Source organism: Haematobia irritans, chromosome 5 (genome assembly GCF_050003625.1).
Source record: "Haematobia irritans isolate KBUSLIRL chromosome 5, ASM5000362v1, whole genome shotgun sequence".
Classification (NCBI taxonomy): Eukaryota; Metazoa; Arthropoda; class Insecta; order Diptera; family Muscidae; genus Haematobia; species Haematobia irritans.
Window position 1 is genome coordinate 81,927,874 of NC_134401.1, and position 26,307 is coordinate 81,954,180.

The 26,307-nt window shown below is 33.3% G+C and overlaps 2 protein-coding genes across 3 annotated transcripts in view; one reads left to right on the top strand and one right to left on the bottom strand.

Moving 5' to 3' along the window:
• The window catches only part of esn (espinas), a 348,528-nt gene that overhangs the window by 126,781 nt on the left and 195,440 nt on the right, over window positions 1-26,307 (top strand). The gene's annotated exons all lie outside the window — the stretch shown is intronic.
• LOC142239889 (uncharacterized) overlaps window positions 1-26,307 on the bottom strand; it is a 38,901-nt gene that overhangs the window by 1,974 nt on the left and 10,620 nt on the right. Inside the window, exons 4-5 of the mRNA XM_075311635.1 lie at window positions 1,807-1,959; window positions 1,561-1,734 (exon numbers count right to left, since the gene is read on the bottom strand). Coding sequence (XP_075167750.1) covers window positions 1,561-1,734; window positions 1,807-1,959 — 327 coding nt within the window. The remainder of the gene's footprint in view (window positions 1-1,560; window positions 1,735-1,806; window positions 1,960-26,307) is intronic.

Genomic DNA, 26,307 nt, shown 5'->3' on the forward strand with positions numbered 1-26,307 from the left:
ATATATTGTTTAGACCAATATGCTTTCAAACATATTATATATTGGAAGAGATCAAACATATAAATGTTTGGGCAATACCCAAAAATGTATATGCTTGAAGCAAAATATGTTTGGGAGTATATGTTACAGAAGCGATTTTTTGTGAGCGTGTAGATTTAAAGCCAGGGAGGTCCGTAAAAAATGTCTTTATTTTAAAGAAGACGCATCTTTGGCTCGGAATCAATACCAAAATCCTTAAAGAAAGATCCAAGTAAAATTTTCTTGAGTGTAGAGAAACTGTGAAACACACAGAAATGTCACCAGCGTTACTGAGGTGGAATAATCCACCGCGGAAAAACTTTTTGGTGCTTGGTCGAAACTGGGTTTGAACCCACGACCCTGTGTGTGCAAGGCGGGCATGCTAACCATTGCACCACGGTGGCTCCCTCAACTCATAAAAAGGTCCAAAGTTTTGCAGTTGAAAATCGATTTTTCAATAACCGCAAAATTCCAACGCACGTACCAAATTTCAACCGGATCTGATGAAATTTGCTTCTTATAGATCCTCCGCAAGCCAAATCTGGGGGTCGGTTTATAGAGGGGTCCACTGTGGCCCATGTGCAATACCATCTGACCTACATTAACAAGAACTACTTGTTGCAAGTTTCAGATCGATATCGAGTTTCGTTCGGAAGTTAATGTGATTTCAACAGACGGACCATATCATACATATGTAATCTGAGACCAATATATCGATTTGTTACAAACGGAATAACAAAGTTAATATATCTATGGCGGAGAGCATAAACACGTTAGGAAAACGAGTATTGTCAACCGACTAAAGTGGTTTGTTTCCTTTAAATAAAGTTCTTTAACATGGGTTTTGTGTATCCATCAATGTGATCTATAAATAGAACTGCTTGACTGTATTAATTGCTTGTGCGTTGACGGCTATAGCTATAAAAGCCTGTTGATGACAATAACAACTACGTGACCCAGTGGAAAATGTCTTTGCTTATAAACTGTATGGTCCGCGTTTCGATTCCTAGTCTGGAGGAATGTTAAAATTTCCTAAAATGTCTCCTTTGGATGTACAAAATCAATTAACGTTTTATTGTACGAAGAATATATTGCAGATACGCAATTGTGAAATTATATTTCTTTCTAAGAACCACACACAAAGTTTATGTAAGGGTATTTTATTTTAGACTGACAAAATTATTTAAAAATGACAATATGGAAAAATGTTTATTCTATGTCATAGCCATCTATGTTAAGAATTGAAATAAAAGTAAAGTATTTAAACAGTGGAGTTGATTTCGATTGTTACTCCAACAGAATATATTGTAAACTATGTTTCATAAAAGTACTAAACAAAAAATTTTGTCGGTGCCCTAGGTTTTCTGTCAATTTCAAATATAACAGATATATTACATTTTCATAGGTACACCCTAAAACGCCAGAAAAATAAATATCAGTTGATTTTTGTTTGTTTTGTTTTCAATAAATGGTAATATGAGCTTAATGAATATAACCTAACCAAATACAATCAATCAAATATTTTTCTGCGGGTATACCTACCTCATATGGACAGGTGTGATTCATGTTGCTGTAATCTCTTAATCCAAGAAAAATATACATAAGGTTAGCTACAGGGTTGCGGACACGGGATTCCAAGAATTTGCATGCATCAATGGTTATATTATAAACTGCAGGATTGCGTACATTCCTACGATTCTTCAACAAAAGTTGGATCTATATTTATATGCAAAGTAAAACACAGTGTAGTATAAAACTAAATTGTTTGTTTTTGTTTTTAATTCTTACCATTAAATTATTTCGAATGATGGTATTCAATTTAAATTGTAAATTAACTTCACTTACATCCCTCTTAATGGCTTTCAAGCTGCAATTTTGGAAATATCCGAAATTGTCATCGAACGATTGACACTTAAAGTTTGTTATTTTAAACTGACGTTTCTGAGTAGTAATGAAAACAAAAATGGAAACATGAAAAGAAACCTTTCAAATTTATTCAGTTTTTACCCCATCCATGGGAGCTAAAAGCAATTGGAAAATTATAAAGAAAATGAGTTGCAAGCGAACCATGGTTTTGTTACCAAAATGCTTGACTACAAGTTTGCAACTATAGTTTGAAGCTTTCATTTTTTTTGTTTGTTTGTTTTTTTTTTTTATAAAATATTATTATTATCATGCAAGAGATATTGATTTTTTATTGATTCATAATCGATTTATAATTGAAATATTCAATACAAATAAAAACCTTTTACTTGAATTTAATTTTAATATTGTCCATGGTTCTGTGCGTTTCAAAATAATCTACAAGCAAAAACAATAATTCTTTCCTTCCAAACGAAATTTTAGCAAAAAACAAGTAAGTAAAGTCTAAAGTCGGGCGAAGCCGACTATACTATACCCTTCACCACTATGTAGACAAACACTTGTGTTAGCATCTCAACCACTTGAAATTTGCTGGGAGCTATATAAAGGTTTGCATTTCCAGATACAAATAATTTTAATGGAGACAATTTTTTGTACTTCTACAAAAACTCTGGAATTAAAATTTAAATCGGCTAATACCCTGGGGTGAAACACAATGTTAGTAAAAAATGTGGGAAATATGAAGCGAGAAAAATGTTAATGCACTTGTACAAAAGAGCATTTATGATTTATCAGGCGATACATATGTATTTGAGATATAGGGCAATTTTAGTAATATTTACAATTTTTGCTACTCATCAGCGGCGATTTTACAAGGATATTGGTTAGATCTCGCCAAGATATGTGGTCAAGTGTAGGTTGTGATATATTATTTGGTCAAGTCGGGCGACTTGGAGCCTTATTTAAAACTCAAGTCAAATCTGGGGATATAAACCATATATATATAACTATGGACCGATATGGACCAATTTTTGCATTTGCATGTTAGTATAGGGTGTCCAAGAGGCTCCGGAGGTCTAATCTGGAGATCGGTTTATATGGGGGCTACATATAATTATGGATCGATATCGACCAATTTTTGCATGGTTGTTAGAGACCATATACTAACAACATGTACCAAATTCCAATCGGATCGAATAAATTTTGCTCCTCCAAGAGGCTCCGCAAGCCAAATCTAGGGGTCGGTTTATATGGGGGCTATACGTAAAAGTGGACCAATATGGCCCATTTGCAATACCATCCGACCTACATCAATAATTTTTTCAACAGACGGACGGACGGGCGGATATGCTTTGATCGACTCAGAATTTCACCACGACCCAGAATATATATACTTCATGGAGTCTTAGAGCAATAGTTCGATGTGTTACAAACGGAATGACATCCTATGGTGGAGGGTATAAAAAAACACATCGTATACCATTTACTTTTCGCTGTAATGACACTTTACTTGATGTGTAAAGCATTTTCATAGAGATAAACTCATATTTTTTTGTTTTTAATTTTCTGACTAATTCCATGCTCCACAATATCTTTCTAACTTCCGTGTGTATTATTTCCGGGTTGGCCTGTCAAAAACTGTAGCTTTTGCGATATACGTTCTAAAAGGGGGGCCACACCGCGATCACAAACCAAAACAAGAGATACCCCTATGGGGAGGTCAACCTCCCCGACCTTATATCGAAAAATAAAGTTATGGAGATTTGTCTAGAGGACACCCTTAATGTTCCCTGAATTTTCTTTCTAATTTCCAGAAAGTTGGTCAAGTGGGAGGCCCCCTCCCCGACCTGATGACAAAAAAGTAGGTACCTTATTTTCACCACATATACACCCCCAAAAAATCCCCAAACTCATTATGCTTCAAGCATATATATTTTCCGGATTAGTCCAAACAAAATATTGTTTGTATTGTTCAAACATATTATGTTTTACCTTGGGCCATACACTGGTAGTAAAAAATTTTAATGAAATTTTCTTTGTGTGGATATATTTTTGAGGCGCCAATTGGTTACTTCCATTATTTTACTTGCAGCATACTCTCTGGGTCTCTCTTTCTAAACACATATATGTTTATAGGCTATTTCCAAATTAATATATGTTTGCGTCTAAGCACATTATGTTTACAAACATTTTATGTCCCAAACATTATATGTTCTAACATATTAACATATATGTCCCAAATAAGTTATGCTAGTTTATGAACATTATATGCTTGCACTTAAAAATATTGTGTTAAAAAATTTGAGTTCCACACATATAATTTTTGCACCCAAACATATGAAAAACAGTCTTTTTCGTACGTGTATGTGGCTGGCCGCAAGTTTTTCACAGAGTAATTCTACGATAATTCGAATGATGTCTGTTTGTCGTTGCAATCACGCAGGCTGAAAAATCTCGTTTTTGACTGCAGGCATGCAAGAAACACAATTTTCTAAATATTAATGCTTCGATATAACTCCTTTATAGGCCAATCTCCCGATTAGAATTATCGGACCAATAGAAACAGCAATTTTTACTTGACATGTCCACGGTTTATTTTGGCCGCACATAGGCTAATTATAATGATCCATTCCGATCAAAAACCATCCATTGTAAAAATATACACAAAAACGTTGGAAAGCACTTCCAGAAAGTTTTTTTTTTTTTGTAAAATTCAAATTTTGTCGAAAAAATGCTAAATCCATTGAGAATTTTTGAAAGTATTTGAGGTCAAATATTTCAGAGAAGCTTTGGTATGCATTAAAAATAAAAATAATTTTTTGGCAAAATATCACACAATTTTTTAATTCACATCCAAAGCGCTGAATTCGGATCTTACCTTAAGAAGTGATGCAAATTCAGTGCAACAAGTGTTAAAATGGTGGACATCCGTCCTATGTCAAGCCCATGTTAGATTCATTCAAAAGAATCTTTTCACTACTTTTTTTTTAATTTCTTGAACGCTTAGACAGATATTGAAGACTCCCTTTAAAAATTAAACAAAATCGAAAATCTAGTGTTAGAGATTTCAAATGCAACTGCGGAATCCGAACCATTTGAAACGACTGTGGGGTATGTTCCATCAATTTTACTTTACATTACATTTACAACTTTAAATGCCCATAAAAAATCCCTACGTTTATTTATATATTTTCAGTTTTTTACGAGTTTATTATTTTTTAACGAAAATATGTTGAATTTGAGTCGGTATCGGGTTGATTAACGTCATTACCTACCGATTAAGGACCAACGACTTCAGCGAAACACAGCATAGACTACGCCATAAGTCTATATTGTGTTTCGCTGAAGGATAATGGATATTAAAAATTAGAGATATTCATTTACCTATTAAATTTATTTTTCACAAAAATAGGTTATATGTATGGGGTAGCTATACTCCGATTAAGCACCCAACGCTTTCAGCTAAACAGAGCAAAGGTTTATCACGTTAATCTCAATCGATCAAAATATAAAAAGTACATATTGCGGCATTCGTCAATGCAGTAGTTCCCGAGTTACTGCACTCAAAAAAAAGTGAACTCTCTATTTCACTAAAGCCATATTAACTTTATATTAGTTCATAGAATCATTATGTTTGGAAAAAGTTTATTTTAGTCAAATAATTTTTTGCGTATGTTAGTTAAATGAACTAAAAAACGGGAAAAAGTTATACACAAATAAAGCATAAAGATTTCCTAATTTCGTATTTCTTACAAAATAGTTTATTATTTCTTTAAATTTGTAAATTTTACCAAAAATGTGTTCATCGTGAACTTCGTATGTCACTAAAGACATTCTTGCAATTTTGAACTCCAAGATTTCTCTTAAAACTATAAAATTTTCTTTAACTACTGAAAAAATTTAGTTAAGTCTAATAAATTTTCTTGAATTTGTCGAAAAATATTTACTTATTTTTGCCATATCGGAGTGATGCCAGCGGTTGTAATACCGTTTAGTTAAAATTTTCTAAAAAAGTTCCAAATTTTCTAAAATTAATCGAAAGTTATCTTTCCTGGTGGGTTCACTGTTTTTTCAGTGTGTGCAAAAACAAAATTAAGTATTGCGCCATCTATACACTGAAAAAAGTGAACTCTTTATTTCACTAAAGCCAATTTAACTTTATTTTAGTTCATGAATTATTATATATGGAAAAAGTTGTCTCTACTCTAATAATTTTGCGTACACGCAGAGAAGAAACATGATTGTCACGATCATATTCGAAGAGCAAAATAATATGCTAGAAGCTATTTTTGCGGCGACATTTTCACCTTCAACCATGTTAGCTCAGTGAACATAGTTGTAAAAAAACTAAAATTGTCCTCAACTAAAATGTTATTATATTGATAAAAATAATTTTGTTTGAATCAAAAGACAATGGTCACGACCTAAAATGTTATGACATTCGTTAAAAATGTTTTTCTTCCTGTTAAAAGAACATGGTCACAATCTAAAATGTTTTGATCTTTATGAAAAAAACTTTTTTCGTCGTCGAAAAAAGAACGCCACTTGAGAAAAAAAAACACACACACACAAAATTACCTTTATTTATTTTTATTTTTAAAAACTAATTCCTTGTTATACCCTCCATCATAGGATGGGGGTATATAAACTTTGTCATTCCGTTTGTAACACATCGAAATATTGCTCTAAGACCCCATAAAGTATATATATTCTGGGTCGTGGTGAAATTCTGAGTCGATCTAAGCATGTCCGTCCGTCCGTCCGTCTGTTGAAATCACGCTAACTTCCGAACGAAACAAGCTATCGACTTGAAACTTGGCACAAGTAGTTGTTATCGATGTAGGTCAGACGGTATTGAAAATGGGCCATATCGGTCCACTTTTACGTATAGCCCCCATATAAAGGGACCCTCAGATTTGGCTTGTGGAGCCCCTAACAGAAGCATATTTCATCCGATCCGGCTGAAATTTGGTATATGGTGTTGGTATATGGTCTCTAACAACCACGCAAAAATTGGTATACATCGGTCCATAATTATATATAGCCCCCATATAACCCGATCCCCAGATTTGGCTTGTGGACCCTCTAACAGAAGCATGTTTCATCCGATCCGGCTGAAATTTGGTATATGATGTTGGTATATGGTCTCTAACAACCATGCAAAAATTGGTCCACATCGGTCCATAATTATATATAGCCCCCATATAAACCGATCCCAAGATTTGGTTTGCGGAACCTAAAAAGAAGCAAATTTCATCCGATCCGGCTGAAATTTGGTACATGGTGTTGGTATATGGTCTCTAACAACCATGCAAAAATTGGTTCACATCGGTCCATAATTATATATAGCCCCCATATAAACCGATCCCCAGATTTGGCTTGCAGAGCCTCAAAGAGAAGAAAATTTCATCCGATCCGGCTGAAATTTGGTACATGATGTTGGTATATAGTCTCTAATAACCATGCAAAAATTGGTCCATATCTGGCCTTAATTATATATAGCCCCCATATAAACCGATCCCCAGATTTGGCTTGTGGAGCCTCTAAGAGAAGCATATTTCATCCGATCCGGCTGAAATTTGGTACATGGTGTTGGTATATGGTCTCTAACAATCATGCAAGAATTGGTCCACATCGGTCCATAATTATATATAGCCCCCATATAAAACATTCTCCAGATTTGACCTCCGGAGCCTCTTGGAGGGATAAAATTCATCCGATCCGGCTGAAATTTGGTACATGATGTTGGTATATGGTCTCTAACAACCATGCACAAATTGGTCCACATCGGTCCATAATTATATATAGACGCCATATAAACCGATCTCCAGATTTGGCTTGCGAAGCCTCAAAGAGAAGCAAATTTCATCCGATCCGGATGAAATTTGGTACATGATGTTGTATATGGTCTCTAACAACCATGCCAAAATTGGTCCACATCGGTCCATAATTATATATAGACCCCATATAAACCGATCTCCAGATTTGGCTTGCGAAGCCTCAAAGAGGAGCAAATTGCATCCCATCCTGCTGAAATTTGGTACATGGTATTGGTATATGGTCTCTAACAACCGTACTAAAATTGGTCCACATCGGTCCATAATTATATGTGGCGCCCATATAAACCGATCCCCAGATTTGGGTTGCGGAGCCTCAAAGAGAAGCAAATTTCATCCGATCCGCCTGAAATTTGGTACATGATATTGGTATATGGTCTCTAACAACCATGCAAAAATTGGTCCACATCGGTTCATAATTATATATAGCCCCCATATAAACCGATCCCCAGATTTGGCTTGCGAAGTCTCCAAGAGAAGCAAATTTCATCCAAGCCGGTTGTAATTTGGAACATGGTGTTAGTATATGATCTTTAACAACCGTGGCAGAATTGGTCCATATCGGTCCATAAATATATATAGCCCCCATATAAAACATTCTCCAAATTTGACCTACGGAGCCTCTTGGAGAAGCAAAATTCATCCGATCCGGTTCAAATTAGGAACGTGGTGTTAGTATATGGTCGCTAACAACCATACCAAAATTGGTCCAATCACACAAAAATTGGTCCATATCGGTTCATTATCATGGTTGCCACTAGAACCAAAAATAATCTACCAAAATTTTATTTCTATAGAAAATTTTGTCAAAATTTTATTGCTATAGAAAATTTTATCAAAATTTTATTTCTAGAGAAAATTTTGTTAAAATTTTATTCGGTTCATAATAAAATTTTCATCATTTTCAAAATTTTATTTCTATAGAAAATTTTGTCAAAATTTTATTTCTATAGAAAATTTTGTTCAAATTTTATTCGGTTCATAATCGTGGTTGCCACTCGAGCCACAAATAATCTACCAAAATTTTATTTCTATAGAAAATTTTGTCAAAAGTTTATTTCTATAGAAAATTTTGTTAAAATTTTATTTCTGTAAAAATTTTTGTCAAAAATTTCTTTCTATAGAATATTTAGTCAAAATTTTTATTTCTATAGAAAATTTTGTGTAAATTTTATTTCTATAGAAAATTTTGTTAAAATTTTATTTCAGTAGAGAATTTTGTCAAAATTTTATGTCTACTTTGTCAAACTGAATTATATATGTATTGGATCGATCTTTTTTGATTTAATATATACCACGTATGGACTTACATACAATTTAGAAGATGGTGTTAGGAGGTTTTAAGATACCTTGCCATCGGCAAGCGTTACCGCAACTTAAGTGATTCGATTGTGGATGGCAGTGTTTAGACGAAGTTTCTACGCAATCCATGATGGAGGGTACATAAGCTTCGGCCTGGCCGAACTTACGGCCGTATATACTTGTTTTTTTTTTTTTTTTTTTTTTGTGTTTATAATGTCGTGCAAGCAAACATCACGTATTTTTGCACTATTTTGGTGCAATTTCAACAATAAGTAATCATTCCATTCGTGCAAAAGGTAAGTACTATGTTCGCTTTTCGCGTTGAAATTTTCGTGGTTACTTTATTAAAACAGTTCAATATAAAGCAGACAAATTAACTCAATTGATGCGTAGTTTCTTGTTCCACTAGTTTTCGGCAAGACTTTACAGGAATAAGTTTGTTTTCATTTATAATTTTGATTATTTAAGGGAAAGTAATCGCTAAAATAAAATGGTTTTCAACTCGAAAACCGAACATAGTACCTACCCAAACGCAGACATCATGTAACCGCAAATAAAAATAAATTTTGCAATATAGAAAATTCAGAACAAAAACAGGTAAATTTTTTCAATGCTCACATAACACCACGTGCCACTTCTGAATAAATAAATTAACACAAAACACAGTAATTCCGTATTCTCCGTCCATTCCAAGCAACAATCAACACACAACTGACGCGCAAAATGAAAATCAATGTTTTTATAATGCTCAATTTTTTTTTATAAAATTCTTTTCTTGAAAAATTAAATGGTCACGAAAAAAATGTACATAGTTTTTATGACCATGTAATGGTTTTAGACATGTCTATACGTAAACTATCAAAAAAGTCAAAAAAATTTAATGATCAGGTACATGACTTTCACAATCATGTAATGGTCTCAAATTCTATCATTTGAATGATAGAACATGTTTGGGGCATTTGAGAACCATTTAAATGCTTATTGCCAGCATACATTTTTCTCGGCTAGAATATTATTTTCACAAAGACAAAATACAAGGTTTTCGCGACCACTACATGCTCTAAATAAGCATTAAATAAATGCGGCAACCATGTCCAAACATGTCTTTTTTGTGCGTGTACGTTAGTTAAATGAACTAAAAAACGGGAAAAAATGAAGTAAAAGGTTTTACTAAATTCGTATTTCTCACAAAATAGTTCATTATTTATTTAAATTTGAAAATTTATTACAAATGCGTCCATCATGAACTTCATATATCACTAAAGACATTCTTGCAATTTTGAACTCACAACAATTTTCTAAAATTAACTAAATGTTTGCTTCCTGGTGGGTTCACTGTTTTTTCAGTGTAGGAAGAATTTCACACTATGCTTTACGGTAGTTCTTGAGTTAAAATGCAAAAACCCAAAAAAGCTGAATATTGCGCCGTTTGTTGCACGAATTTCAAACTAAATAGAAACACTCCTTACGACCCGTAGGGCATGAATATAATATATAATTTAATAATTTGCTCTAACTCGGTCCAGCAGTTTTTCAATCGATCACGAACATACATGTCATTTTCATCAATCATATAGAGAAGATAATATATATACACAGAAATATTTGCAAAAAGTTGAAAAATTGTTCAATTAATAAATTAATTGATAAATATTTTTTTTGTCAAAATAGAAGCACTAAGGTAATTAAATAAATGATTGAAAATTTTTAATTAAAAAATTAGTTGACGCAATTTACTTTTTAATCAAACTCGGAAAACTAGTCACTTTAAAAAAGTGATGGAATTTTTTAAATTTATAAATAAAATTTTATTTCAAACAACACATTTTTTAATCAAACTAAAAACACAAAGTCAGATAAGAAAGTAATTCAAAAGAGTTATGTTTTTAATTCAAAAGAGTTTTGCAATCAACATCAATTAAACTTTTAATTGAATCAACTAAGAAATTAATTGAAATTTTCAAATTAAATCAATTCATTTTTTATCAAATATTTTCTATGCCCAAATAAAACTGCGATTGATACTATCATTTTCGTGATTGAAGACATTTCAATTAAAAAATTAATTGGAACAATTCATTTCGTGATTGAATCAGAAGTTTTGGTTTTTTTGTGCAGTTATATTGTAGTACATAATTCAAAACTTGTATTCCAGAATATAATGTATTATGTAAAGATTCGTGTATTTAATGACAAAGTTCATGAATGCATTTTTCATGTTATTAAATAATTCATAATTTAAGGAAACAAGTATTTACGGATAGAACAAAACTTTAGTCTATTAGAAAAAAAAACAGTCATAAAAACTACTTTGAAAGAAGAGTTTTCTTTTCTTAGGAACGAAATTTTTTGACAAACTAAGTTTTCTTTTGATGGTAAAACATTTTCTATTAAAGTAAATAAAAATTATTAGATAAAATCGTTTCAACACTTGCCACAAATTCAGGTTTATTTGCTTAAAAAAAAAAATACTTTATAATAAAAGGGAATTTCGATTGTCTAAAATTTCGTTGCTGAGAAAAGTATTTTTTCTTTGGGTGTAGCATTTATAAAACAATACAGTATTTTAATAATCTTATATTTTATGAACAAATACATAAATATCCATTAAAATATACAAAATAATATATTTTTTTAATTATTGTAACACACAGAATCTTTTTTTATAAATTTTGCCACTTCTGCATCTAGAGAACTTTTATTGCAATTTCAACATTGGCAGAAGGTTTTTCATAAGTATACCATATTGTAAAAATCTTGTAGTCCCCCGGAGCGATTGGAAGAATATTGAGCGGTTGTGTATCTATGCGACACTGATGAACAATCAAGTCGTGCTAAATTGAAAATGAAAACATTTGAATTAGTGAATTTTTTGTACTATATATAATTATTTAGTTTACAATTCATAAAATATTTATATTAATCACACTAATTTTAATTGGCTGTTGACCTTTCACAAGCTAACAACATTTATTCATATGCTAGTAGTGAAAGAGGAAGAATCTCGTTTGTATGAATTTTAACAAGTATATACGGCCATAAGTTCGGCCAGGCCGAATCTTATGTACCCTTCACCATGGATTGCGTAGAAATTTCTACTAAAGGCTGTCGTCCACAATCGAATTACTTGGGTTGAGGTTACACTTGCCGATGGCAAGGTATCTTAAAACTTATTAACACCGTCTTCTTAAATGTAAGTTAGTCCAAATAATTACGAACTGATATGAACTTTTGTGTGGTAATTAGAGAGCCAGAATTTAAATATGGGGGTCACTTTATATGGAGGCTATATACAACTATGAACCGATATGGACCAATTTTTGTGTGATTTGCGGCCATATACCAGTGCAATGTACCAAATATCAACCGGATCGGATGAATTTTGCTTCTCCAAGAGGCTCCGGAGGTCAAATCTGGGGATCGGTTTATATGGGGGCTATGTGTAATTATGGACCGATATGGACCAATTTTTGGTTTATTAGAGACCATAACACCACATACCAAATATCAACCGGATATGATGAAATTTGCTTCTCTAAGAGGCTCCGCAAGCCAAATCTATGTGTCGGTTTATATGGGGGCTATACGTAACAATGGTCCGATGTGGCCTATTTGCAATACTATCCGACCTACACCAATAACTACTTGTGCCAAGTTTAAAGTCGATAGCTTATTTCGGTCGGAAGTTAGCGTTATTTCAACAGACGGGCGGACATGGCTAGATCGACTCAGAATTTCACCTCGACCCAGAATATAAATATATACTTTATGGGGTCTTAGTGTTACAAACGGAATGACAATGTTAACATATCTCCTTTCCCATGGTGGAGGGTATAAAAAAAAAACAAGTAAGGAAAGTCTAAAGTCGGGCGGGGCCGACTATATTATACCCTGCACCACTTTGTAGATGAAAATTTTCGATACCATATCTCATCCGTCAAATGTGTTGGGGCTATATATATAAAGGTTTGTCCCAAATATATACATTTAAATATCACTCGATCTGGACAGAATTTGATAGACTTCTACAAAATCTATAGACTCAAAATTTAAGTCGGCTAATGCACTAGGGTGGAACACAATGTTAGTAAAAAAACAAAATATGGGAAACATTTAAATCTGGAGCAATTTTAAGAAAACTTCACAAAAGTTTATTTATGATTTATCGCTCGATATATATGCATTAGGAGTTTAGGAAAATTAGTCATTTTTACAACTTTTCGACTAAGCAGTGGCGATTTTACAAGGAAAATGTTGGTATTTTGACCATTTTTGTCGAAATCAGAAAAACATATATATGGGAGCTATATCTAAATCTGAACCGATTTCAACCAAATTTGGCACGCATAGCCATAATGCTAATTCTACTCCCTGTGCAAAATTTAAACTAAATAGGTGTTAAAAATTGGCCTCTGTGGTCATATGAGTTTAAATCGGGAGAAAGCTATATATGGGAGATATATCTAAATCTGAACCGATTTCAACCAAATTTGGCACGCATAGCTACAATGCTAATTCTACTCCCTGTGCAAAATTTCAACTAAATCGGAGCAAAAAATTGGCCTCTGTGGGCAAATGAGTGTAAATCGGGCGAAAGCTATATATGGGAGCTATATCTAAATCTGAACCGATTTGGCTGATATTTTGCAAGTTTTTCGAGACTCATAAAATATTCGGATGTATGGAATTTGAGGAAGATCGGTTGATATACACGCCAATTATGACCAGATCGGTGAAAAACATATATGGCAGCTATATCTAAATCTGAACCGATTTTTCCCAAAATCAATAGGGATCGTCTTTGAGCCGAAACAGGACCCTATACCAAATTTTAGGACAATCGGACTAAAACTGCGAGCTGTACTTTGCACACAAGGATACATCAACAGACAGACGGACATCGCTAAATCGACTCAGAATTTAATTCAAAGACGATCGGTGTACTAAACGATGGGTCTCAGACTTTTCCTTCTTGGCGTTACATACAAATGCACAAACTTATTATACCCTGTACCACAGTAGTGGTGAAGGGTATAAATAAGAAAACTTCGCAAAAGTTTATTTATGATTTATCGCTCGATATATATGCATTAGAAGTTTAGGAAAATTAGAGTAATTTTTACAACTTTTCGACTAAGCAGTGGCGATTTTACAAGGAAAATGTTGGTATTTTGACCATTTTTGTCGAAATCAGAAAACATATATATGGGAGCTATATCTAAATCTGAACCGATTTCAACCAAATTTGGCACGCATAGCTACAATGCTAATTCTACTCCCTGTGCAAAATTTCAACTAAATCGGAGCAAAAAATTGGCATCTGTGTCATATGAGTGTAAATCGGGCGAAAGTTATATGGGAGCTATATCTAAATCTGAACCGATTTCAACCAAATTTGGCACGCATAGCTACAATGCTAATTATACTCCCTGTGCAAAATTTCAACTAAATCGGAGTTAAAAATTGGCCTCTGTGGTCATTTGAGTGTAAATCGGGCGAAAGCTATATATGGGAGCTATATCTAAATCTGAACCGATTTCAACCAAATTTGACACGCATAGCTACAATGCTAATTCTACTCCCTGTACAAAATTTCAACTAAATCGGAGCAAAAAATTGGCCTCTGTGGGCAAATGAGTGTAAATCGGGCGAAAGCTATATATGGGAGCTATATCTAAATCTGAACCGATTTGGCTGATATTTTGCAAGTTTTTCGAGACTCATAAAATATTCGGATGTACGGAATTTGAGGAAGATCGGTTGATATACACGCCAATTATGACCAGATCGGTGAAAAATATATATGGCAGCTATATCTAACTCTGAACCGATTTTTTCCAAAATCAATAGGGATCGTCTTTGAGCCGAAACAGGACCCTATACCAAATTTTAGGACAATCGGACTAAAACTGCGAGCTGTACTTTGCTCACAAAAATACATCAACAGACATACAGACAGACGGACATCGCTAAATCGACTCAGAATTTAATTCTAAGACGATCGGTATACTAAACGATGGGTCTCAGACTTTTCCTTCTTGGCGTTACATACAAATGCACAAACTTATTATACGCTGTACCACAGTAGTGGTGAAGGGTATAAATATTTCTAATTTTTCGTTTTCCAATTTTCCTGAGCATGCCAGTCAAGCATACACAATTTTTCATAGGAAACACATTGCATTATCACTTCAGACGAGTACTTGGGATTATTATCGTGCTGAAGCATCCAAGCAAGCGACATTCACTAGGGATATGACAAAATCATATCGAGCCAAATGATTTTGTAGTCCTCCGACAGAATAAAACCTTCGATTTTACCCTACTGATTTTGGTATTGATTCCGAGTTAAAGAAGCGAAGAATTGAAGTAAGGATATGTTTAACCCTGCTGTTAGGTTAGGCCCATTTGGTCCATTTTGTTCTTTTTTCCTTTGTAACTTGAAATCGGTGGTATATATTGACAAAAAAATTTCTGCTAATGGGTTCATTTTATTTTTTTGTATATACTATTGTTTTTGTATATACTATTGTTTTTGTATATACACCCTCAAAAAAAATCGCTTCTTTAACATATGTTCCAAACATATTTTGCAGGAAGCACATATATTATGGGATACTGCCGAAACATTAATATGTTTGTTTTATGTGAACATATTATATGTTTGGAAGCATTTTGAACCCAAAAATATTATATGCTTGGAAGAATTTTTCCCAAAGACGATTGTGCTCATTGCCCAACATACTCGTAATTTTCAATTCCACGAAATATTTTAGTTCTTGGCACCTTTTTCTGTAATACAAATAATGTTGAAGAAATTATTCACTTTTATAATTTTTTTAAATTTTACCTTTCGCCTGCACGGAGAATCGAACCGAGGACCATACAGTTTGTAAGCCAACACACTATCCACTGGACTACGTAGCTGTTATAGTCACCAGTAGATAATTATCGTTACATTTATATAGCATAGTTTGCAGCGCCCACGAGCCCATGCAAACATAACATTATTTAACAGAAACATACATTTGTTTGCCACGTGGAGCAGTGGTTAGCATGTCTGCCTTGCATGCAAAGGGTCGTGGGTTCAATCCCTGCTCCGACCGAACACATTTTTTTTAATTTACACATTTATATTTATACTATATTAAATTTTTATAATGAAACTTCGAAATGTGGGTTATTAATCATTTTACTGTCCCAACTCTAAAAAGAGTATAGTGCCCTTTCGTTATTTTTATGGAGACCCCTGATTTCTTTTAACGAACCAAGAAAAAAATTGTGCCCATAATGCCAAAATGATAAACAAAACACATGTCCACACATACATAAAATGCTGCTCTCAAGGCGAAAACATATGCTGTTTGTTTTTCAAATGTCTATTCTCTTGATTCCGAATGTCTATTCTCTTTATTCAAATCAAATAATATTTAGACTTAAGCATATCAAATTTTTGGCCTTATCATAAAACAGTTTTCCGAAACAACATAAAAGCGATTTCACAGAAATTGTTCTCTTTTGATTCTTTCGCTGTGTTATGTTGATATCTTTCGTCAACTCTCCCGGATTGCATCTCTATTTCTTTCTCTATACTCTCTCTGTCGCTTTGAATAAAATATCACAACATATGTATGTTTAGTCGAAATTTGTAAATATATATAAGTTTGCATTCACACATATGATTTTTATGAAACATTCATGCCCCAAACATAATATATTCTAACATGTTAACATAGATGTCCCAAACATTTAGTGTTAGTTTAGGAACATTACATGTTTGCACTTAAATATATTGTGTTTTAAAATTGTGCCCGAAACACATTTTGTTTATATCGGAACATATGAAAAACATATTTTTCTAACAGTGTACTATTGTTGTAGTATATAAAAAAAAATTCTAATTTTACCCAATACTGAGAAAAACACAAAATCACGAATCATAGGTTAGTGGACCATTTGGTCCATAGTAAGTTTTTATTGATATTTTTTTAAAAACTTTATAATTTATTTTTTTATTTGTACATATTTTTCATTGCAAGTAACGTAATGAAAAATATGTAGTTTTGCAAATAAATTTGCTGCAAATGGAGCATTTTACGTCACACTTTGATTTGCAGCAAGCACAATTTCCACTCTTCCGAGTACCAGAATGGGAGTTGCATTATTTTTGGAAGCCTCTGAAGCTGTGCATGTGGTACGTATATTTGACAATAACTGGGATGAGAATCCTTGTTGAGGTAATCTAGATCGTTTTGTCATATATTTCACATGAATATTATGATTATTATATGATTATTTGCCATGAATAGTATGGACCAAATGGTCCCTTAACCTGGGATTCGTAAGTTTTTTTCTAACCTAACAGCAGGGTTAAGACATCAGTCTCTAGATCCTTTAAATTGTTCGAGTTTTGCACTTTTTTACAAATTTTAATTTCTGCGTTTTTTCTGCTTTGTTCTTCATACGCTATCAATGACTTTCAAAGACGTGTTAACGACAACTTAAATTTCCTAATTCTAAAAATTCTGCAAAACAGACAATTTCGTTAATTTTGAAGAATTTTTCAGAATTATTAAAGCCAAGTTGATGTTGGACAAACAAATTTTCTTTCATGTAAAGATACCCATACCAATTGAATCACTTAACTACTCAGCAAAACAGCGTCGCCAAAAAGTAATGCAAATGTTCTTTTTTGGATCCGGAAGTGGTGCAAAATTGGTCCAGAAAGAAGCGATGACTTTAACATGGGCTTGTCGTAGAACAGGTATCCCCCATTTCCCTTCTTAAGATGTGGTCCGAATTCAGTGTTTGGATGTTAATTAAAATTCTTATTTTGCCAGATAAATAATTATATAACGCTTGTCTGATACATTTGACCACAAATATTTTCAAAAATTCGAATGGATTTAGCTTTTATTTTTTTTTTTTTGCTAAATTTAAATAAGTTTTACCATTTTATTAATTCTTAAACTATTTGAAACAAAAAAGTGAAAATTGTCCATTAAAAATATGAAAACAGCGAGTTATAAAAAGTTGAATTAAGAGAATTTCTGTGTAGTCAAAATAAAGAACATCTGTAGGAGGACATGGTTGGAAGTGCTTTTAAAGTTATGCCTTTAGAAGAACTTCCAAATTTTTTTCGGGGTACAAGAACGACTTCATTGCAAAGTATATCGGTAAGGAAAATTTTTAATATCAGAGAAATGCATCATCTTTGCATTAATACGAATGCATAGATGATGCATGCAAGGAATGCAAGGAATCTTTGGCCTCACCAAAAAATATTTTGTTACTATGACTATCGAAAAATTTGCGAGTTTCGATTCTAAATATCGGAAAATGGGAGTTTGGATGTATCGTTTATGGTAGGGGTTCACATAAGAGCCTAAAAAAAGTACCAAAAGTGTCGAAGGGTTAACACGGTACGGTGTACCAAAAAGAGGTATAAGTATAGTATGTAGAATAAATTCTATATATAATATAGATAATTATAAAGTATAGAATAATACGACATGGCTAAATATTTCAGAAAGGAGTGCCAAAAAATTGTATTCAAATAAAAAATTAATTGCTTCAAGTACAATTGACTTAATAAAATCAAACAACAGGTAAGGACATAAATCCTATCAATTATTATTTATTTGATTATAGTGCTTTATGTTAACTCACAACATTTGTAATTGAAGAAATCACAACTAAATATTAATTGGATTAATTATTTAGTTTGAAACGTTTGGACGGTGAACAGGTAACATGTTTGTCGAATTCATGATATTTTCTAGGACATTATGTGTCTGATTTCGAAAACCATTTTATGTTTGGCGAGAATAAAAAACATTTTTCTGGCAAAAATGTTCCATGTTCCCCATTTGAAAATAACATTTTGCACTAGGGAGGTGATCATATTCCTTCTTTTCGTGTATGTAATCATTAAATGATTGCAGTAAAATGTTGTACTTACATCACAAGGGCAGATATGATTAATATTCGAAAATTTGTGCAACTCAAAGAATTTATAGAATATATCAGCCAGTGGATTACGGCAGGAATTTCGAAAGAAATCACAGATCTTGATTTTACACTGGTAGAGGGTATTTGTCTCCCAATACCGCGTTTAATAAAAATCAGCTTCATCTGTTAGGAAGTTGAATTTTAAATTCAAATAAAAAAACAATCATAATAATTTATACCGAGGCATTGGTCAAAGACGTTATATCCAATTTGAAATATACATTAATTTTGGCCATATCCCGTTGTATTGCTTTGAGAAAACATTTTTGAAATTCTGCTGCTTTGGTATCCAACACTTCACATTTGAGGTTTGTCAATTTTATTTTAGTCGCCTAGAAAAATTAATAAAATATTAACTATTTGTATTGAAATACAATTCTTATGATCACTATTATCAGATTAATATTACTTCTACAGGCATTTGGATGAACACCAATAATAGACAAATCCCTACGGTTTTTATGTTTTTTTTGGAAATTATTTCGACCGCAACTTTAATGAGAGAAACTCTGCTAGCTGTTTTGTGACAAAATGTGAAAATAAACTCTTCACTTGGGAATGTAATTTATTTCGTAGTGTTTGCGGTTACAAACAACAGAATTTTTTGATTTATATTTAACGAATTGCTTTAGTGCGGAAAATTACATTTTCAAATACAATTAATATTTTAATTGTATTTGAAATTAATTTCGTGAATTTAAAACATTGATCAAGATCATTTTTTATGGCAATTTTGTTTTGTGTTTTGAGTTTCAAAATGTATTCAAACAAAACCTTAAATTATTTTATCAATCTTTTAATGCAAATAAAAATCAATTTTAGTACATACGTATATTTGCGAGGAATAGAACTAGATTTGTTAACAATTGTTAATGAAAATCTTTGTTTATTATTGTTCGTGAGGAAGTATACTTTCACATGTTGTAAATTTTGTCTGCCCAAACTTGCCCATACTAAACTTAATGTAATTTTTCTAGAAGAAGATAAAAATAGCGATTTATTATGTGCGTGAATATAAATTGTAAATTTAACTAGCCGAGACACAAACCAGGTAGTTTTTGCCTGCACACCTAACATAATGGGTTAATTACAGTTTGGGGAGATAAAATATTTAATAAAATTAAGCACTTTCCAATATATTTGCGTAATATATTTTGGTATTAAACGAAAGATCTTGAAGAGCACTATAAATGCAAGTTGTTTTTATTATCGAAAGCATTCCGGAAATGTTAGTTTTGCTGCTATATTTTGAAAGTTAGTTTGTCCAACTTGAAATAAAGTTTAACTATGCCCACTGTGCAAAACCTGCTCTACATTTTTTGGTATCAAATGGAAGCTCTTGAGGAGTACTTTAAATGCAAGTGGGTTTTATTTTCGAAAGCATCCCAGAAATATCGGTTTTAGTCAAAAATAAAATTATCTATGCGAATAAAGTGATTTTGATGGTTAATATTTGTTTAATCTTAATTAATAAAATAAATTTATTAAAATGACAATTGGTTTATACTATTTACATCAAGTTCTGGGGATAAGGCGCGTTCTTAATAAGGAAAATAAGTATAAATGAAACTCCATATATGTGTTTATTCCATAGTATTCCAAATGGAATTACAATTTCGACCCCTCTATAGTAACGCGCCTGGAACAAGGGGGATTGACTCCCTTTTTGGGAGACCGGACATATCCCCCAACGGACATTTCGCCCAAAATGATTTTTGGGCGTTGTGACCTCCATTGGGGCGGTCACATAGCCCATTTTAGTTTGGGCTTTATGTCCTCCCTCATCGCGGTCATAAGCCCTATAAAAAATGTGGGTGTTATGACCGTTTGAATATAATTGAATATAAACAATAGTTTAAAATAACAAAATTTATTTTTTTTTTAAATCATTCAAAAGCTAGATATGATTACTTCATCTATCCATTAATTTTTTTTTTAAATATTTAATAGATAGATATGCCTCTTATTGACAAATATCGAATCCTGCTTTTATTGTATATGCTGGAAGAAGATGTAAAACTAGCATATCTTGGCTTCATCGTTTGTTTTAATTGTTTTTGACTGGAACAGAATTTTTGACCATTTTTCTTCTCAGCGTACGATTGAAATGGAAAAGCGGCTAAAGTGGCACTACGAAGACCTATTTCGCTCGTGAAATAGGTTTGAATATATATAAATTCAATTGAATATATATAAACATGAAAATTCGGAAATTGATACTTTTTTTTCTTTTGAACAAACCAGACAAATGCTGAATTGAAAATTATGTATTTTAAACTGAAAATTGGAACGAGATGAGATGATCGATTTGCTGCTGATGCGTACGTGCAAAAATCGCGCGCGCGATTTATTTTAAGTACCCATCAGCAGCACATCGATCATCTCATCTCTTTCCAATTTTAATATTTAGAACAAGATAATAAAACGAAAGTTGCAAGAATGTGAGGATGAACTGAATGTGATGAATTTAAAAAAGGATTCGCGCGCGCGATTTGGAGGCAGATGAGATGATCGACGTGCTGCTGATGGGTACTTGAAATAAATCGCGCGCGCGATTTTTTCAAGTACCCATCAGCAGCACGTCGATCATCTCATCTCGTTCCAATTTTCAGTTTAAAATACATAATTTTCAATTCAGCATTTGTCTGGTTTGTTCAAAAGAAAAAAAGTATAAATTTCCGAATTTTCATGTTTATATATATTCAATTGAATTTATATATCTTCAAACCTATTTCACGAGCGAAATAGGTCTTCGTAGTGCCACTTTAGCCGCTTTTCCCATCACACGCTGAGAAGAATATATTTTCCGGCACACTTTCGCACATTTAGTATTCACTCATATGTTCTGATTTGGCAAGTTCTTGGGGACTTTGTGGAGCGTTTTGCACCATTTTCTCCTTAATTTTCTTATAGACCACGAGATCTGCACTGTCTTTCTAGTTACGGCATTTTGAATTAAATACCGTACGTATTTAGTCAACCAAAATTGGGGATCAAAACTACTTCATTTAGGACAGTTTTTGATTTGTATTCCAACATTATTTTCCCCATAAAATATTGGGCGTTTTGACCGCCTATTTTTTGGAACATAGGACCGCGATGAGGGAGGACATAAAGCCCAAATTAAAATTGGGCGATGTGACCGCCCCATTGGAGGTCATAACGCCCAAAAATCATTTTGGGCGAAATGTCCGTTGGGCGATATGTCCGGTCGCCGAAAATTAAGTGAGAAGAGAGCAATGAAATCATTGCATCATGTGAGTGGGTTTGTAGTGATATTTTGTGTACGGCAGTTCGGAAACGTCTTAGCCTATCACAAAAAGCGCGGTATGAACAGAAAAAAGTTAAGTGTTTTGGAAACTTCCATCTCTGTTATGAACATGTTAAATTTTGTTTCGATCTGGCAACTCCTTCATATAGAAACAGTTGTTCAAAAAAGACGCATCCGCAATTTTTTTACAATGGAGACATTAGAAATGCGTTCTGTCATTAAATATTTACATAAAAAATGTTTATCGGGACAAGAAATTCATAATGATATGGTTAATGTGTTAGGTGAAAGTGCTCCTTCATATGCAGTAGTAAAAAATTGGGTTTCCGAATTTTAACGTGGTCGTACAAGCATTGAAGATGAACAACGTACTGGACGTCCAAAAACAGCAACAATAACAGAAATTTTAGCTAAAGTGCATGATATTGTATTAAATGATTGACGAATAAAAGTGCGTGAAATTGCTAATATCATGGGGATCTCAAATGATCGAGTCCATTTAATTTTGCATGAAGAACTACAGATGAAAAGCTTTCTGCAAGATGGGTGCCGAATTTGTTAACAGTCGATAAAAAACGCATAAGAATGAACATTTCTCAAGCTTGTTTGGATCGTTTTAAGCGAAATAAAATGGATTTCAAGCGTCGTTTCATAACTGTTGATGAGACATGGATCCACCACTATACTCCAGAGACAAACGAACAATCCAAACAATGGACTGAAGCTGGAGGAAGTGCCCCAAAGAAGGCGAAAAAATTCAATCGGCTGGTAAGGTTATGGCAAAGGTTTTTTGGGACTTCAAAGGTATTTTATTGATTGACTATCTGCAAAAGGGTAAAACAATAAATTCATTGCAAGCTTTTGGATCAATTAAATGCACAAAACGTCCTGGCTTACAACACAAAAAAAATAATTTTTCATCAAGACAACTCACCAGCGCACACACTCAAAAAAAAGTGAACTCTCTATTTCACTAAAGCCAATTTAACTTTATATTAGTTCATAGAATCATTATGTTTGGAAAAAGTTTACTTTACTCAAATAATTTTTTGCGTACGTTAGTTAAATGGACTAAAACACAGGAAAAAATTATACAAAAATAAAGCATAAAGGTTTCCTAATTTCGTATTTCTCACAAAATAGTTCATTATTTCTTTAAATTTGTAAATTTTACCAAAAATGTGTCCATCATGAACTTCGTATGGCACTAAAGACATTCTTGCAATTTTTAACTCCAAGATTTCTCTTAAAACTACAAAATTTTCTTTAACAAGTGCAAAAACTTAGTTATGTCTAATAAATTTTCTTGAATTTGTCGAAAACTATTTACTTATTTTTACCATATCGGAGTGATGCCAGCGCTTGTAATACTGTTTAGTTAAAATTTTCTAAAAAAATTCAAAATTTTCTAAAATTAATCGAAAGTTATCTTTCCTGGTGGGTTCACTGTTTTTTCAGTGCAAGAGTGTTTTAACAATGGCTAAAATCAACGAATTAAAGTACGAGTTGCTTGACCGCCCACCTTATTCTCCTGATTTAGCTCCCAATGAACTTTACTTGTTCCCAAATCTAAAAAAAAACTCCTTGCTGGCAAGCGTTTTACCTCAAATGAAGATACAATTACCGTTGTAAACCACTATATTGAAGACATTGAGGAAAATTTGCTAGAAAAGCGAATTGCTAGAAAAGCGTTGGACTAAGTGTGTTGAAGTTTCAGGAGATTATATTGAAAAATAAAAATATTTTTGAAAAACTAACTATTTTCTTTCATTGATAGGCTAAGAAGTTTCCGAACCGTCCTCGTATGTGATTAAATTGTTTACTCTGTGGATATTAAAATCTTATTGGAACTACAAATTTACCTAAATTACCAAATCTATGTACTCATGTACGCGAGTCACACGAAATTCTCGTGACACGCGTGAATCACGTGAGTCGTGAACAAAATCCAAAGCAACTCTCGTGAATGTGTGTCAATGGGACTAAAATAAATATGTCGTGCGTGAGAAATAAAATAGGTTCGTAAATGTGCGTGAATAAAATTTCTGCAAAATCATGCTCACGAAAAAAAATCAAGATTTAATTCACACTCGTATGTTAACTGAAATTAGTTTAGCTCCCGATCTATATTCTATTTTTGAATTTTGTTACCTTTGCTGATTTCCGTCGTGAGTCTCGTGAATTTATCGTGAATCACGTGAATTGTCGTGAATCGTGCGTGAGTACTGGTTTCCATTTCGTGAATGTGCATGAGTGGGATTGGCTACCACACGTATCGTGCGTGAGAGTGTGTGAATAAACATTTTGCTGCATGAATATGCGTGAGCGTGAGTGAAATTCTAGTCACGCGCACACCTCTAGTAGGTGCATATGGTCTAACACATAGCACACCTATTTCATTTCTGGTGACGGCAAATTATATGGATACACCGAAAAAAAGTGAACTGTTTTATACGAAGAATGAACTAGCACGCACGAAAATTGAACTAAATTTTACTCCACATTTTGAGATTTCCACAAAGCGTTGTTAAAACCAGGAAATTTTAATGCCTGCATTTTAGTAACTGCAGTTCACGAAACTGCAGTTTTAATGCCTGAACTAAAAGTAAAGAAGAAAATCATTGGCGCCAAATCATGACCATTTTAACCATACAGTAGTTCATTCATACTATTTTTGGGAATCGTACGAAAATTTTCATTTGTTTTAGTTCATATTGAAGTTATGTGTGCGGTCATTGAACATTATACTCACGGTTAGTTCATACAATTTTTGATACATACTTAAAAAAAGTAAGATTTCATTAAGCTGTGGAAAATTTCGATAAAAATAATAAAATTTAACTAAAAGCAAATAATTTTTTCCCAATAAAAATAAGTTAAATTTAGCATTAGTTTAACTACGGGAATTTTTTTCTGTGTACTATTGTGAATGTGCGACAGAAAACACATCTGCAAGATGTTGACCAAGATACATAGGTTCATGGGAACATAGCTAAGGTGTAGTCTTACTAAACTTTTCCAGGATTAGTACTTCTGTACGATTCCAAAATAGTAATAATGATCTACTGCACGAAAAAGATTTTCCTGATTTGGAGTCAAATTATTTTTTCTTTACTTTAAGTTCATTTTTATACCCTCCACCATAGGATGGGGGTATATTAACTTTGTCATTCCGTTTGTAACACATCGAAATATTGCTCTAAGACCCCATAAAGTATATATATTCTGGGTCGTGGTGAAATTCTGAGTCGATCTAAGCATGTCCGTCCGTCCGTCCGTCTGTCCGTCTGTCCGTCCGTCCGTCTGTCCGTCTGTCCGGCTGTCCGTCCGTCTGTGGAAATCACGCTAACTTCCGAACGAAACAAGCTATCGACTTGAAACTTGGTACAAGTAGTTGTTATTGATGTAGGTCGGATGGTATTGAAAATGGGCCATATCGGACCACGTTTACGTATAGCCCCCATATAAACCGATCCCCAAATTTGGCTTGGGGAGCCTCCCGGAGCAGCAAAATTCATCCGATCCGGTTGAAATTTGGTACGTGGTCTTAGTATACGGTCTCTAACAACCATGCAAAAAGTGGTCCATATCGGTCCATAATTATATGTATAGCCCCCATATAAACCGATCCCCAGATTTGACCTCCGGAGACTTTTGGAGGGGCAAAATTCATCCGATCCGGTTGAAATTTGGTACCTGATGTTAGTATACGGTCTCTAACTACCATGCAAAAATTGGTCTATATCGGTCCATAATTATATATAGCTCCCATATAAACCGATCCCCAGATTTGACCACCGGAGCCTCTTGGAGGAGCAAAATACATCCGATCCGGTTGAAATTTAGTACGTGGTCTTAGTATACGGTTTTTAACAACCATGCAAAAATTGGTCCATATCGGTCCATAATTATATATAGCCCCCATATAAACCGATCCCCAGATTTGACCTCCGGAGCCTCTTGGAGGGGCAAAATTCATCCGATCCGGTTGAAATTTGGTGCCTG